The following is a 17,339-nucleotide window of genomic DNA, read 5'->3' on the forward strand; positions in this document are numbered from 1 at the left end:
AATTGATCTCCTTCCGAGCTGTCTGCCACACTCTCCTCCTCCCTGTCACTCATGTCTTCTTGGTCAGAGGAGCCTTCATCAGCAGATTCCACTGGGGGGCAAAACAGGCCTGCAGCATGTGGATGTCTCCCCCACATCCACAGTCCTTGGGGCAGGAGCAAGGCCAGAGCTAACCACAACACTAACCCTCAACATTTTTCCCTTAGACTATCCACGATTGACCTCTCCAGGTTCCTTAGACGTCAGTAAGGGGCGTGCATAAGTGCACCAGTGTGTCTTCCGTCCCCTGTCCAATTGTCTCTCCTTATCTCATTTATCTTTTCTTCCTTTCAAATATGTTCACCTATACTTTTATATCTTTTCTTCTATTCTATTCTTTTCTTTACTTACATTATTACATATCTTTCTCTTCAATGTGTATTATGTATTGGACAAAATAAATAAAATAAATAAATAAATTCAGAAAGCATCCTCTTGTTAATCCAAGCCTTATTTTATATACAACTTCTCCAATACACGCAGTTAAGACAAAACACGACCACCGCCTTTTATCCTCTCCCAACCGGAACAAAGGGCGGGGGGGAAACAAACACGGTTTAGAAAAGAGAACGGGGAGGGGGGGATAAAAAGTGCCGCAGGGCATTGTGGGATACTCCTTTCCAACCCCAACGTGCAAGGCTGAAAATTCATCGATTCGCACATGTGCTTCCTCTCGCTACCATTGCTTTTGCCAGCTGGAGATCCTGAAGGGATATTTCCTGCTCCCCCTTATTTCTTCTTCAGCCAATCAGGAGTCTTGAACCGTGGGGGGGAAAACAGTTCCGCCTTCTCGGGGCCATCATGGAGAAGGCCCTGCCTTGACACTTCCTCGTCCCTCCACTTGGGTGGGAAACTTTTCCTACGAGGCGCCAGAGGATGGAAGCATCTGCGTGTGTGTGTGTGTGTGTTTGTGTTTCAGGGTGTCCAGTAAATTGAAAAAACAGGGAAATCAGGGGATTCAGCATTTCGGGAAATATAATAATTATAATTATCAGGGAATTAGGGGAAAAAATGGAATAAATCGGGGGTGGGTGGGAACCAAACTATTAAAATGTTTAAAAGTCAGGGGAAAATGTTAAAAAAACTATGGATCACTCTGCCTGGCAGAGTCAAGCAAAAATGAGCATTACTGGCAACAACTTGCTTCCTCAGCTACCGATATTTCTCCATGGCTTAGCCATTTGGTATGACGTCATCTATGACTGCGCCTTAACTAGATCGCAAGTTACAGGGAAATGTCAGGGAAATATCGGGGAATTTCAAAATGCTTTCCCCCTGGACACCCTGGTGTGTGTGTGAATGCCCTCATCCAACCTGACCCAGATAACTGACGCATTATGGGCCTCCTCCTCCTTCCAGCTTCCATCACTCCTAATGGAAATCCAGCTGGAAATCTAAGTCCAGGGGGCTTTTTAAAAAAAATGAAATTTGTAAATTGCTCCCCAATTAGAACTTAAGTTATATTTTTTTCAGTCGACCCCTGAACAGGCTGGAGTTTGAATGAAGGGTTCCTTGCGGGGTTTCTCCAGAATTCGGCTCTGTGCAAGCGTGGTCCTGCGAACGCCTCTATAACCGCTTGTCCTTCACGATGCCATTCTTCGGTTGGTTTCTGCGGAGAAGAAACAAAGGACAAGTAGTGGGAGGAACAAAAATTAGCTTCTACTATTCGGCCGAGCCTTCTGGCCTAGGGCGTGGCTATGTAGATGAGTGGGCGTGGCTACATAGGTGAGTGGGCGTGGCTAATACAAGCGATCCTTGACTTATCATGGTTGGAACTTGAACATCCGTCGCTAAGAAATGCAGTCTTAGGTGAGTCAGGCCTAATTTTACAACCCTTTTTTTTTTTTGCCATGGTCATGAAGTCTGATGTATGATTGGTCTCTTAAATTGGGGTTTTTAAAATTACTTTTTATATTAGATTTGTTATATTTGTCTTTTTTACTGCTGTTAGCCGCCCCGAGTCTGCAGACAGGGGCGGCATACAAACATAATATACTGTAATAATGTAATGTAATATAATATAATATAATATAATAATATAAATAAAAGTCGTTTTGGGTTTCCCTTCTGAGCTGCTTGATGGAAATCTGGGAAGATCGTAAATCATGGGTGTCAAACTCAGTCTTGCCAAGTGATATATCGTGACATAGCACCATGTTTTAACATGACCCCAGGATGCTATAAATATCATAATACATGCCAAGTGCCTGAATTTTTTATCATGGGACCGCTGGAGCACTGATGGTTATTAAGTGTAAAAACTGTTCATAAGTCAGCACCCTCATAATTGGAAATGATTGTTAAGTGAATGGTCATAAGTCAAGGGACTATCTGTTAATGATGGCTACCAGGACTTCCTCTTGCTAAGTGATGCAGAGGTAAAGCATAATATCACACAGCTGGGCTGCTTAGCGAGGGCCGTTCCAGCACTTTAGGTTGCTGTTCTTAAGCAAATTCCACGCCGTCATTAAGCGATGTTTATTATGTAGTTGCCATTAAAAGCCTCCTTACCAGCTTCCCCTTTGATTTTGCTTGCTGGAGGCTGGCAATAAAAGTCTCAAATGGCAATTTGTGACCTTGGGGAGGCTATGATTTAAGTAAGTTTAAGGACTGGTAATAAGCACCATTTATTTATTTATTCATTCATTCATTCATTCATATAATTTGTATGCTGCCCCTCTCCATAGACTCGGGGCGGCTAACAACAATAATAAAAACAGCATACAACAAATCTAATATTTAAAATAACAAAAAAAGCCTTATTAAAAACCAAACAAGCAGACACACAAACATACCATGTATAAATTGTATAGGCCTAGGGGGAAAGGATATCTTATTCGGTGTTTGAACAATCACTGAGCAAATGATGGTTAATGATGGTTAAGCAATGGCTATCTATAGGGACTTTATTCCCCAAACATGGTTTAGGCGCAGGATAGAAACTTAAATAAGATTTATTAAATTTTAGATTTAATTACTAAATTGAATGAAATGCAGCTATTATTAATACATTGCACATATTTAAATATATCCTCTTCCCTAGCATCTCAGGTTCAATATTTAGGAAGGTGTTTCTAAATATTTAAAGAGGAGATTGGACGGTCATTTGGCTGGGGTGCTGTAGGATTTCCTGCTTAAGCAGGGGGTTGGACTTGATGACCTGCAAGGTCTCTTTCAACTCTGATTAATAAATAAAAAAGGTGTTTATTTAATGGAAACATTGCAATGGAATTGTTTTGAAGAAATACATTTCAAATTGTAGTGAAACCTTGAATACATCGACTGCTGATATCACAAAACACATTATTCACGTGTCCCTGAAGATTGCATTTAATGAACAATTATGAATAATGAAGACCCTTTCCTCACTCATCTGTACAAGTAGCCCTAACAACTGCCTTATTTAGTAACAAAAACTTTGGGCTCAATTGTGGTCATGAGGACTAGTGGGATCTGATAGTTGTATCCATAAGTAGATCTATCACGCCATCACTCTGCTAAAACAAATAATTCCCTCAACACTGTCAAACTATATCCTAAGTCTGTGCTACTATTAGTCTTCTCATGGTTCCTATCACCCATCTCCTCCCACTTATGACTGTATGATTGTAACTTGTTCCTTGTATCCTTACAATTTCTGGTCTGCACTGGCTGCCGATCAGTTTCCGGTCACAATTCAAAGTGTTGGTAATGACCTTTAAAGACCTACATGGCATTGGACCAGAATACCTCCAGAACCGCCTTCTACCGCACGAATCCCAGCAGCCGATAAGGTCCCACAGAGTTGGCCTTCTCCGGGTCCCGTCGACCAAACAATGTCGTTTGGCGGGCCCCAGGGGAAGAGCCTTCTCTGTGGTGGCCCCGACCCTCTGGAACCAACTCCCCCTAGAGATTAGAACGGCCCCCACCCTCCTTGTCTTTCGCAAGTTACTCAAGACCCACCTGTATCGCCAGGCATGGGGGAACTAAGACATCTCCCCCAGGCTTTTTATATTTCATGTTTGGTATGTATGTGCTGTATGGTTTTTAATTGTTGGAGTTTTTATATATATTTTTTTATTATTAGATTTGTCCCATTGTTACACTGTTTCTTATTACTGTTGTGAGCCGCCCCGAGTCTTCGGAGAGGGGCGGCATACAAATCTAATAAATTATTATTATTAAATTAATTATTATTATTTATATTAATACTTTTCCCTATTTGTAGCCTGTGACAATCATTAGGTGTTGTATTCATAATTCTTGACAAACGTATCTTTTCTTTTATGTACACTGAGAGCCTATGCACCAAAGACAAATTCCTTGTGTGTCCAATCACACTTGGCCAATAAAGAATTCTATTCTATTACAGATAATTGAGTATTTTTTAAAACAAGGTATATTTTCATTTCTTGTTTGGAATGGATGGATAAACCGTAGCTGATTTATAACATGCTTAATAATGGTTTATTAATGTAGGTATTGGGGCTAATTGGAAGGGCAACTGATTTGTTGATGATACACAGTGATCTATCAAATAAACTCACTGGGATTGGGGCTCCTTGGATGCAGAACCTCTTGAAGGCAGCAGATGGAGAGATCAGGAAAGACCCTACTAACATGAACGGAACAGAAGGGAGTGCTCATAATTCATAAATAAGTGCCCAAGGTCCATGACTGAGACGCATAAGGCCACAATCCAAAGAATGTACAGTATGTTTGGATCAATCCTGAGATAGCTCTCAATGAACTGACATTCAGGAAAAGTGTAAGGCGACGGAGTCTTTGGCATTTCTCCTACATGTGCTTAATCTTCTCCACTGTCCAATTCTCCATTCCATTCTGCAAGGCTGTCTTTTACTAGCTAGGTCTCTCCTGGAAATTTCTGGTCATATTGCTTATTGGTACCCTATGACAACCATTAAGTGTTGCACCTCAGGGTTCTCAACAAATGTATCTTTTCTTTTATGCACATTGAGAGCATATGCATCAAAGACAAATTCCTTGTGTGTCAAATCACACTTGACAAATCCATTCCATTCCATTTTATTTTTCTATTATATTACGTTCCATTCCATTATTCTCTTTTATTTTGTTGATAGAAACATAGAAGATTGACGGCAGAAAAAGACCTCATGGTTCATCTAGTCTACCCTTATACAGTGATTCCCTCTATTATCGCGAGGGTTCCGTTCCAAGACCCCTCGCGATAATCGATTTTTCGTGATGTAGGGTTGCGGAAGTAAAAACACCATCTGCGCATGCGCGCCCTTTTTTTCTATGGCCGCGCATGCGTAGATGGTGGAGTTTGCGTTCCCCGCCGCCCACGCAAAGGGGAAACCCTGATTCGGTTCCTCGCTGCTGCTGCGCTACCGAGCAGATCAGCTGCTGGGCGGCCGAAGGAACCTTCCCTGGGTCTTCCCGGCCGCCCCCGCAAAGGGGAAACCCCGGCTCCTCGCTGATGCCCCGCTCGCCCGCCCGCCAGCAAGAGGGGGAAGACCCAGGGAAGGTTCCTTCGGCCGCCCAGCAGCTGATCTGCTCGGCGCAGCAGCAGCGAGCAGACGAAGATCGGGGTTTCCCAGCCGCCCACGCAAAGGGGAAACCCCGGCTCCTCGCTGATGCCCCCCGCTCGCCCGCCCGCCGCCGCCAGCAAGAGGGAGAGAGATAGAGAAAGAGAGAGAAGGAAAGAAAGAGATGAGAGAGGGAGGAAGAGAGTGTGAGAGAGGAAGAAGCAAGATAGAGAAAGAGAGAGAGAAAGAAAGATGAGAAAGGAAGGAAGAGAGTGACGTCATCGGGTGGAAAAATCGCGATATAGCGTTTCGCGAAGATCGAGATCGCGAAACTCGAGGGATCACTGTACTATTTTCTGTATTTTATCTTAGGATGGATCTATGTTTATCCCAGGCATGTTTAAATTCAGTTACCGTGGATTTACCAACCACGTCTGCTGGAAGTTTGTTCCAAGCATCTACTACTCTTTCAGTAAAATAATATATTCTCACGTTGCTTTTGATCTTTCCCCCAACTAACTTCAGATTGTGTCCCCTTGTTCTTGTGTTCACTTTCCTATTAAAAACACTTCCCTCCTTAGAATAGAATAGAATAGAATTTTATTGGCCAAGTGTGATTGGACACACAAGGAATTTGTCTTGGTGTATATGCTCTCAACGTACATAAAATAAAATATACATTTGTCAAGAATCATGTGGTACTCCTGGACCTTATTTAACCCTTTGACATATTTAAATGTTTCAATCATGTCCCCACTTTTCCTTCTGTCCTCCAGACTCTGCAGATGGAGTTCATGACGTCTTTCCTGATACGTTTTATGCTTAAAACCTTCCACCTTTCTTGTAGCCCGTCTTTGGACCCGTTCAATTTTGTCAATATCTTTTTTTGTAGGTGAGGTGTTCTGTTCTATTTCATTTTTCTTTTCTATTCTATTCCATTCCATTATTCTGTTTTGTTTTGTTTTGTTCTGTTCTATTTCATTTTTTATTCTGTTCTGTTCCATTTTATTAGATTCTTTTTAAGGCTTTCTTGCTTAACTTAAAAGACCCAATGATTGGTTCCCCCTCCCCCCCATTTACTGCAGTGTGAAATTGAAACAGAGGGTTTTTTTAAAAAAAAAACTGTTAGGTCGTGGATAGTACTTTTGAATTTTATTTTATTTTTTTAAAAATACAGTGATACCTCGTCTTACGAACCCCTCATCATACAAACTTTTCGAGATACGAACCTGGGGTTTTAAGATTTTTTTGCCTCTTCTTCCGAACTATTTTTACCTTACGAACCCAAGCTGCCACCGCTGGTATGCCCCACCTCCAGACTTCCATTGTCAGCCGAATGCTCCCCTCGCTGGAAACCCCACCTCCGGACTTCCGTTGCCAGCGATGCACCCATTTTTGCGCTGCTGGGATTCCTCTGAGGCTCCCCTCCATGGGAAACCCCACCTCCGGACTTCTGTGTTTTTGCGATGCTGCAGGGGAATCCCAGCAAGGGAATCCCAGCAGTGCAAAAACAGGCGCTTCACTGGCAACGGAAGTCCGGAGGTGGGGTTTCCCAGCGAGGGGAGCTTCAGTAAAATCGCAGCATCACAAAAACACGGAAGTCCGGAGGTGGGGTTTCCCATGGAGGGGAGCCTCAGGGGAATCCCACTAGCGCAAAAATGGGCACTTTGGCTGGCAAAAGGGGTGAGTTTTGGGCTTGCACGCATTAATCGCTTTTCCATTGATTCCTATGGGAAACATTGTTCCTCTTACGAACTTTTCATCTTACAAACCAATTAAGTTCGGAAGACAAGGTATCATTGAATATACTTTCCAAATAAGAGCTGAGGACAGCATTTTTCTTCCCCCTTAATCTGTTCCATAATTTGCAGCAGCTCTCTAAAATAAATTTGCAGGCTGTTTCCTGCAAAACCCCGGCCTATGAGTGAAGAATGCTATTCATGTGGATGAATGGTTTATTAATACACTGCTCAAAAAAATAAAGGGAACACTTAAACAACACTGTATAACTCCAAGCAAATCAAACTTCTGTGAAATCAAACTGTCCACTTAGAGCCGGGGTGGCGCAGCAGGTAGAGTGCTACGCTGCAGGCCACTGAAGCTGACTGTAGATCTAAAGGTCAGCGGTTCAAATCTCATCACCGGCTCAAGGTTGACTCAGCCTTCCATCCTTCCGAGGTGGGTAAAATGAGGACCCAGATTGTGGGGGCAATATGCTGGCTCTGTTAAAAAGTGCTATTGCTAACATGTTGTAAGCCGACCTGAGTCCAAGGAGAAGGGCGGCATAAAAATCGAATAAATAAAAAAAATAAAAAAAAATAAAAATAAAAGCAACATGCTGTTGTGCGCATTCAACTTTGTAAAGAAAAAAGTATTCAGTGAGAATATTTCATTCATTCAGATCTAGGATGTGTTCTTTGAGTGTTCCCTTTTTTGAACAGTATATATAGGGGTTTTAGAATGTAATTTAAGTTAGATTTTTTTAATGTGCTTTTAATATTGAGATTTTTAGAATGTTAACATTAGATTTCTTCATGTTTTGTATCTGTTTATTGTGAGCCGCTCTGAGTCCCAGTAGGAAAGCGACATCGAAATCGAATGAATGAATGAATGAATGAATGAATGAATAAATAAATAAAGTCCCTGAGAAAATGAAAGACGAAGGGTCCTTGAAATAGATACTATTCTTGGCCTTCACCCCAGGAGGGTAGAGTTAAAAGAGCCAGATAAGGTTAAGTCCATTGCTTTCAAATCAAGTATTTCTCGGGCTTAGCAACTTCAAAGCTATGTGGACTTCAATTCCCAGAATTCCTCAGTCAGCCTTAAAGCTGACCAGGTTGCAAAACACTACTCCTTCTGCCAAAAAACAACAACCCCGGATTTAAAATATTGGGGGAGGGTAACCAGATCTGGCCATAGCTAGATTCCATAATTAGCAATGGAAGGAATGCTTTTTATGGACTGCCAACGGTCTTATCAATTTACTATTCCTCTTGATTTCTTCTCTCTGTCCGAAACTAAGTGTAATTTGCAATCTATTTTGGAGAACTTTGAATTGTTCAGTGGTACCTCTACCTACAAAGGCCTCTACTTACGAACTTTTCTAGATAAGAACCGGGTGTTCAAGATTTTTTTGCCTCTTCTCAAGAACCATTTTCCACTTACAAACCCGAGCCTCCGAAACTGTAACCCGAAAAGGTAGGGAGAAGACTCCATGAGGCCTCTCTAGGAATCTCCTGGGAGGAAACAGGGATGGAAAAGGTGGGGAGAAGCCTCCGTGGAGCCTCTCTAGGAATCTCCTGGGAGGAAACAGAGAGAGGGAGAGGGGGGAGAGAGGGGGGAGAGATAGCAACAGAGTGAGAGAAAGGGGGGAGAGAAAGAGATAGCAAGAGAGAGAAAGTGAGAAGAAGAGATAGAAAGAGGGCGAGAGAGAAAGAGAGAGGGGGGAGAGAAAGAGGGAGAGAGAGAGGAGATAAAGGAAGAGGAGAGAGAGAAAGGAAGAGAAAGAAAGAAAGAGAGAGGGATAGAAAGAGAGAGAGAGTGAGAGATGCTCAGTGAGCCTTTCTTTGAAGTTGCCTTTCTTTCTTTCTTTCTCTTTCTCTCTTTTACCTTCCCTTCGTCTATTTCTTCTTTTCTTTCTCCTTGCTCCCTTCTTCCCTCCCTCCCTCCCTTCACTCATTCCTCTCTTACTCTCCCCTTTCATAAGTTTCCTTGCTTCCTTCCTCTGTTCCTGTCCCTTCCCCCTTTCTTTCTTTCTTTCTCTTTCTTTCTTTCTTGCTCTTTTTCTTTCTCTCTTTTACCTTCCCTTCCTCTATTTCTTCTTTTCTTTGTCCTTCCTACCTTCTTCCCTCCCTCCCTCCCTTCACTCATTCCTCTCTTACTCTCCCCTTTCATAAGTTTCCTTCCTTCCTTCCTCTGTTCCTGTCCCTTCCCCCTTTCTTTCTTTCTTTCTCTTTCTTGCTTTCTTTCTTGCTCTTTTTCTTTCTCTCTTTTACCTTCCATTCCTCTATTTCTTCTTTTCTTTCTCCTTCCTACCTTCTTCCCTCCCTCCCTCCCTTCAGTCCTTCCTCTCTTACTCTCCCCTTTCATAAGTTTCCTTGCTTCCTTCCTCTGTTCCTGTCCCTTCCCCCTTTCTTTCTTTCTTTCTTTCTTTCTTTCTTTCTCTTTCTTTCTTTCTCCCTCTTTCTTTCTTGCTCTTTTTCTTTCTCTCTTTTACCTTCCCTTCCTCTATTTCTTCTTTTCTTTCTCCTTCCTACCTTCTTCCCTCCCTCCCTCCCTTCAGTCCTTCCTCTCTTACTCTCCCCTTTCATAAGTTTCCTTGCTTCCTTCCTCTGTTCCTGTCCCTTCCCCCTTTCTTTCTTTCTTTCTTTCTTTCTTTCTTTCTTTCTCCCTCTTTCTTTCTTGCTCTTTTTCTTTCTCTCTTTTACCTTCCCTTCCTCTATTTCTTCTTTTCTTTCTCCTTCCTACCTTCTTCCCTCCCTCCCTCCCTTCAGTCCTTCCTCTCTTACTCTCCCCTTTCATAAGTTTCCTTGCTTCCTTCCTCTGTTCCTGTCCCTTCCCTCTTTCTTTCTTTCTTTCTTTCTTTCTTTCTTTCTTTCTTTCTCTTTCTTTCTTTCTTGCTCTTTTTCTTTCTCTCTTTTACCTTCCCTTCCTCTATTTCTTCTTTTCTTTCTCCTTCCTACCTTCTTCCCTCCCTCCCTCCCTTCAGTCCTTCCTCTCTTACTCTCCCCTTTCATAAGTTTCCTTGCTCCCTTCCTCTGTTCCTGTCCCTTCCCCCTTTCTTTCTTTCTTTCTTTCTTTCTTTCTTTCTTTCAGATGATTAGGCTACTGTGTACATATGTAAATTTAAAAGTTTAAGAAAGTTTACAAGTTAAGTGAAAGAAACTTCATTATTCATTTATATGTACATGTACATTTCTTCATTAAAAACATGTCTTTTTGCATAATTTAGACTAACTTTGTGAGTTTTTTGAGGGCTGGAACCAATTAAAATTATTTACATTAATTCCTATGGGGAAAAGTCGTTCGAGATAAGAGCTGCTCGACTTAAGAGCGCAGGTCCGGAACGAATTAAACTCGTATCTCGAGGTACCACTGTATTGGAGGCTCGCTATTAACTGTGCTGATAATGGTGGAATTGCTGTTTCCAGCACGGTTTCTTTGTAAATAGACAAATATACATAGTGACTTTGCTTTCAAGTCTTCATTGGGGTTTAATTACTGATGATTAACCGGGCTGGACAGAACAGCTTCTAGGCATCCTTACCCTTCCTTCCAAGAGTTGTGGAGGTGAATCTCCTTGTCTGTTGTCTTAGAAGCAGCATCGATATCATATTCCCGTACATCATTCACTTCCTGCAGTTGTCCCAGCAAAATCTTGGCCACAAAAACAACAATGTACTGCGGAGAGAAGAGGAGAATCCATAACAGCTTTGTTGGATCACATATTTTCCCCATCATGCTTTCTGATCATTCATTTATTTGTTTGTTTGTTTGACTTAGAAACATAGAAGTCTGACGGTAGAAAAAGACCTCATGGTCCATCTAGTCTGCCCTTATACTATTTTCTGTATTTTATCTTAGGATGGATATATGTTTTCCCAGGCATGTTTAAATTCAGTTACTGTGGATTTATCTACCACGTCTGCTGGAAGTTTGTTCCAAGGATCTACTACTCTTTCAGTCAAATAATATTTTCTCATCTTGCTTTTGATCTTTCCCCCAATTAACTTCAGATTGTGTCCCCTTGTTCTTGTGTTCACTTTCCTATTAAAAACACTTCCCTCCTGGACCCTATTTAACCCTTTAACATATTTAAATGTTTCGATCATGTCCCCCCTTTTTCTTCTGTCCTCCAGACTATACAGATGGAGTTCATGAAGTCTTTCCTGATACGTTTTATGCTTAAGACCTTCCACCATTCTTGTAGCCCGTCTTTGGACCCGTTCAATTTTGTCAATATCTTTTTGTAGGTGCAGTCTCCAGAACTGAACTGACTTCTATTATTGTTGTTGTTGTTATTGTTATTGTTATTATTTATTAGATTTGTATGCCACCCTTCTTCGAAGACTCGGGGCGGCTCACAATAATAATATGAATACAAATAGATACAGAACAATAAGAAGAAGAAGTCGAATATAATATCTAAAACTCTAAAACTCGGTAATAAAAAGTCCATTAATTATAAAACAGTCATAATCACATGCATACGTTCCATTCATATAGTGTACAATTCATGGCCCCTAGGCCTGCCGGCAAAGCCAGGTCTTCATGGCATTATGGAGGGCCAGCAGGGTGAGAGCAGTATGGACATTAGGGGGGGTAGTTGATTCCATAGAGCCGGGGCAGCCACAGAGAAGGCCCTCCCCCAACTTGCACTGCTTAGTTGACGGGACCTGGAGGAGGCCAATTCTGTGTGCTCTTATTGGTCTCTGGGAGGTATGTGGCAAGAAGCGGTCCCATAAATTTTACCTGCTTCATCAGCCTGCCAGGTCAACTTAGTACAGGGGGAGGCAAAGTTGGCTCTTCTGTGACATGTGGACTTCAATTCCCAGAATTCCTGAGCTAGCATGACTGGCTCAGGAATTCTGGGAGTTGAAGTCCACAAGTCATAGAAGAGCCAACTTTGCCTCCCCCTGACTTAGTATATGGAGATATACCCACTATCAGATTCAGGTCTACATTCAATGGTTCAAGAAAATGTATGATTCTCTCTTAGCCTAGCCCAGTGTTTCCCAACCTTTTTTGAGCCGCGGCACATTATTCATATTTTCAAAATCCTGGGGAACACTGAACGGGGGGGTGGGGGGGTGGCTAAAGAAAAGTTTTGACAAAAAAAAAATCTTCCTCCATTTCGCTCTATTTCTCCCTCACTCTTTCTCTCTCTTCCTTCCCTTCTTTCTCTCTCCATCCCTCTTTCTTTCTTCCTCTCTTTTTTGCTCTCTTTCTCTCTCCCTCCTTCCCTCCCTATGTGTCTTTCTCTCTCCCTTGCTCTCTCTGCCTCTCTTGCTATCTCTCTTTCATTCTTTCTTTCTTTCTTTCTCTCTCTCTGTCTCTCTTTCTCTCTCTCTTGCTAGCTTTCTCTCTCTTTCTCTTTCTCTTTCTCTGTCTCTCTCTCTCTCTCTGCCTCTCTTGCTATGTCTCTCTTGCTCTCTCTCTCTCTCTCTATGTCTCTCTTGCTCTGTCTCTTTTCTCTCTCTTCCTTTCTTCTCTGCGGAGGCCGGCGAAGGTTTTTCTTATTTTAAATGTTCCGGGTGGCAGGGGGATGTGGAGCCCGCACGCACACACCCCCGACATTCCAAATTCTGCCTCAGCTGTGAGAAGAACGCCTGCCCCGCCTGTCCTGCAGCCCTTTCGCTGACAGCCTGGGACAAAAGCGCTCCGTGAAGGGACTGCAAGAGGGGCCGGGCGAGCATTAGCAGCCGGATGAGGAGGACGAGAAGCCGCTGCAGCCACCCCCAATCCCCCCCCCCTTCCCTGGGTGCCTTCCAAAGGCCCCTGGAAAAAGGCAGGAGGTAGCAACGAGGCGCGAGGACAAGCAGGCAGCTTGGCGGAGGGGAAGCGCTGAGGGGCTCTCCTCCTTCCCCACCCCCGCGCTTCTCTCCCACCCTGGCTTTTGCTTTGCCCGCAGATTTCCCCGCAGTTCAAAAGGAGGCAAGAGGTGGCCTGGATGAAATTGCGGGGAAATCATGGGGCGAAGCGAAAGCCAGGGCGGGAGAGAAGCGCGGGGGTGGGGAAGGAGAGCCCCTCAGCGCTTCCCCTCCGCCAAGCTGCCTACTTGTCCTCGCGCCTCGTTGCTACCTCATGCTGCTCCCACCATGGCTGCGCGCGGTTCCGGTGCCCCTGGCTGAAGGTCGTCCTGTGGCTGGTCTGGGGCTTTACGGTTGCTTCCTGGTTCCCTCTCCTCCCTCCGCCTGTGTCTACCGCCAGCGCCTCATTCCTCGGAGCTGCCGCTTCCTTCCAGGCAGCCCAGCCACGCTGCCGTAGAAAGTGCAGAGGTTATTGCCGCCGCCTCTGCCTCCACTCAGGGAGCCACCGTGGTTGAGCTGAGGGAGAGGAAAAGGCGCGGTGACCACGGTGGCTCCCTGAGTGGAGGCAGAAGCGGTGGCAATAACCTCTGTGCTTTCTACGGCAGCGTGGCTGAGCTGGACGGAGGGAAGCGGCAGCTCCCACTCGAGGAACCCACGGCAATGGGCGACGGCTTGGTGGGAGGCGACGGCGGGAGACACAGGCGGTGGGAGGAGAGGGAACCAGGAAGCGACTGTGAAGCCCAAGACCACCCACAGGACAACACTCAGGCAGGGGCGCCGGCAGCGCCCCGCCCAGCTTGAGCTTCTTGCGGCACACCTGGCCATGTCTCGCGGCACACTACTGTGCCGCGGCACACCGGTTGGGAAACGCTGGCCTAGCCTACTTCACAAGACTGATGTGAGGGTAATGTGCAATCTGGGCATTTAGAAGCAGTTGCTTGTGGGAGAAAATTTGATCAAAGGCAAGTTGGGCTTCTCAGATTACTTCCTATGGGAACAGGACTTCTATGCAAAACCATATGAATGTAAAACAAACCAATAACAATTGGCTACAGCTAGTCCTCAACTCACCACCATTCATTTAGTTAATATAATAATAATAATTAATAATAATAATAATAATAATAATAATAATAATAATAATATCATCTCCGGGACCGCCTTCTGCCACACGAATCCCAGCGACCGGTTAGGTCCCACAGAGTTGGCCTTCTCCGGGTCCCATCGACTAAACCAGTGTTTCCCAACCGTGGCAACTTGAAGATATCTGGACTTCAATTCCCAGAATTCCCCAGCCAGCATTCTGGGAGTTGAAGTCCAAATATCTTCAAGTTGCCAAGGTTGGGAAACACTGGACTAAACAATGTCATTTGGCAGGACCCAGGAGAAGAGCCTTCTCTGTGGCGGCCCCGACCCTCTGGAACCAGCTCCCCCCAGATATCAGAGTTGCCCCCACCCTCCTTGCCTTTCGCAAGCTCCTTAAAACCCACCTCTGTCGTCAAGCATGGGGGAATTGAAATTTTTCCCTTCCCCCTAGGCTTATAGAATTTATACATGGTATGCTTGTGTGTATGATTGGTCTCTTAAATTGGGGTTTTTAGATTATTTTTAATATTAGATTTGTTACATTGTCTTCTTTATTGTTGTTAGCCACCCCGAGTCTTTGGAGTGGGGCGGCATACAAATCTAAAAAATAAATAAAATATATAAATAAATAAATCATCATCATCATCATTATCTGTGCCACAACATCATGTCTATGCTTGTAGAAAGATCGCACAGACTGACTACAAGCATAGACATGATGCTGTGGCACAGATGATCCACTGGAACCTGTGCTGGAACTACCATTTACCAGTGGCAAAGAACTGGTGGGATCATAAGCCCAAAAAAGTGGTTGAAAATGAGCAAGCAAAACTACTGTGGGACTTCCGACTTCCAACTGACCAAATTCTGAAGCATAACACACCAGACATCCTGATTGTGGAGAAAAAGAAAGTATGGATCATCGACATCGCAATCCCAGGGGACAGCAGAATTGAGGAGAAGCAGCTAGAGAAATTAGTGAAATACGAAGATCTAAAAATCGAGCTGCAAGTGAAAGTGGTCCCAGTGGTCTTTGGCACGCTGGGCGCAGTGCCAAAGGATCTCAGCGGACATTTGAAAACCATCGGAATTGACAAAATCTCCATCTGTCAATTTTAAAAGGCCGCTTTACTGGGATCGGCACACATAATTCGCCGCTACATCACGCAGTCCTAGGTGCTTGAGAAGCGCCCGACTGATGATGAAATACGAAATCCAGCACAGTGATATCGTTTGCTGAGTTGTATTGACATAATAATAATAATAATAATAATAATAATAATAATAATAATAATAACAACAACAACAACAACAATAATAATTTATTAGATTTGTATGCCGCCCCTCTCCGCAGACTCGGGGCAGCTCACAACACTAATAATAACAATATGACAATGTAACAAATCTAATATTTAAAAAAACATCTAAAAAACCCGTCATTAAAACCATACAACACAAGCATACCATACATAAAACTATATATGCCTGGGGGAGGTATCTCAGTTCCCCAATGCCTGGCGATACAGGTGGGTCTTAAGCAATTTTACGAAAGACAAGGAGGGTGGGGGGCAGTTCTGATCTCTGGGAGGGAGTTGATTCCAGAGGGCCGGGGCCACCACAGAGAAGGCTCTTCCTCTGGGGCCCGCCAGACGACATTGTTTAGTCGATGGGACCCAGAGAAGGCCAACTCTGTGGGACTATCTGTACTTCACACTGGTTTGTGCAGAGCTGGTAAAATCTGGACGAGCGTCTGACAGGAACCCTTTACTTACCAGGAACCAATAGATATTCATCAGCGTGAGGATAAACAGCAGGACGTTGAAGAAGAAATAAAATGGGATATTGGGGACAGACTGGAGGCTGGTGTGGCAGGTCGCATAAAGCACCTTCAAGGGGAACCAGTACAAACGGAACCAGAACCTGGAAAATGACAGCAAGGCAGCAGAAGCAAATTTAGACCATTTAGAAGCAAATCTCTGCACACGTGCCTGGGAAGGTCACTTGCTAATTAAAATAAGCAATCTTGCTTTTATACTGCAATGTCCTGCCTGTCGGCGACTACTTCAGCTTCAACCACAACAACACAAGAGCACAAAACAGATTTAAACTTAATATTAACATAGAAACATAGAAGACTGACGGCAGAAAAAGACCTCATGATCCATCTAGTCTGCCCTTATGCTATTTCCTGTATTTTATCTTAGGATGGGTATATGTTTATCCCAGGCATGTTTCAATTCAGTTACTGTGGATTTACCAACCACGTCTTCTGGAAGTTTGTTCCAAGGATCTACTACTCTTTCAGTAAAATAATATTTTCTCACGTTGCTTCTGATCTTTCCCCCAACTAACCTCAGATTGTGCCCCCTTGTTCTTGTGTTCACTTTCCTATTAAAAACACTTTCTTCCTTAACCTTATTGAACCCTTTAACATATTTAAATGTTTCGATCATCTCCCCCTTTTCCCTTCTGTCCTCCAGACTATACAGATTGAGTTCATGAAGTCTTTCCTGATATGTTTTATGCTTAAGACCTTCCACCATTCTTGTAGCCCGTCTTTGGACCCGTTCAATTTTATCAATATCCTTTTGTAGGTGAGGTCTCCTGAACTGGACACAGTATTCCAAATGTGGTCTCACCAGCACTCTATATAGCGTGATCGCAATCTCCCTCTCCCTGCTTGTTATACCTCTAGCTATGCAGCCAAGCCTTCTACTTGCTTTCCCTACCACCTGACCGCACTGCTCACCCATTTTGAGACTGTCAGAAATCACTACCCCTAAATCCTTCTCTTCTGAAGTTTTTGCTAACACAGAGCTACCAATACAAAGTCAACAGGGAAGTCAAATTCACTTAGTAACCATGTTACTAACTTAATAACTTCAGTGATTCACTTAACAACTGTGGAGAGAAAGGAGATAAAATGGGACACAACTCACTTAATAACTCTCTTGCCTAGCAACAGAAATATTGGGCTGAATTGCCATAAATCAAGGACTAACCTTCTGCCGTATGAGTCCCAGCGACCAGTTAGGTCCCACAGAGTTGGCTTTCTCCAGGTCCCGTCAACCAGACAATGCCGCCTAGCGGGGCTGAGGGGAAGAGCCTTCTCTGTGGGGGCCCCAGCCCTCTGGAATCAGCTCCCCCTGGAGATTCGCACTTACCCCACCCTCCTCGCCTTCTGCAAGAGTTTTAA

General features: G+C 43.9%; 1 protein-coding gene across 1 annotated transcript in view; it reads right to left on the minus strand.

The window, feature by feature from the left end:
- Nucleotides 1-474: 474 nt before the first annotated feature.
- The window catches only part of CERS1 (ceramide synthase 1), a 61,596-nt gene continuing 44,731 nt past the window's right edge, over nt 475-17,339 (minus strand). Inside the window, exons 5-7 of the mRNA XM_070745910.1 lie at nt 15,916-16,063; nt 10,795-10,928; nt 475-1,648 (exon numbers count right to left, since the gene is read on the minus strand). Of these exons, the coding sequence (XP_070602011.1) occupies nt 1,606-1,648; nt 10,795-10,928; nt 15,916-16,063 (325 nt within the window). The 3' untranslated portion in view covers nt 475-1,605. The remainder of the gene's footprint in view (nt 1,649-10,794; nt 10,929-15,915; nt 16,064-17,339) is intronic.

This window comes from Erythrolamprus reginae, chromosome 1 (assembly GCF_031021105.1).
Source record: "Erythrolamprus reginae isolate rEryReg1 chromosome 1, rEryReg1.hap1, whole genome shotgun sequence".
Taxonomy (NCBI): Eukaryota; Metazoa; Chordata; class Lepidosauria; order Squamata; family Dipsadidae; genus Erythrolamprus; species Erythrolamprus reginae.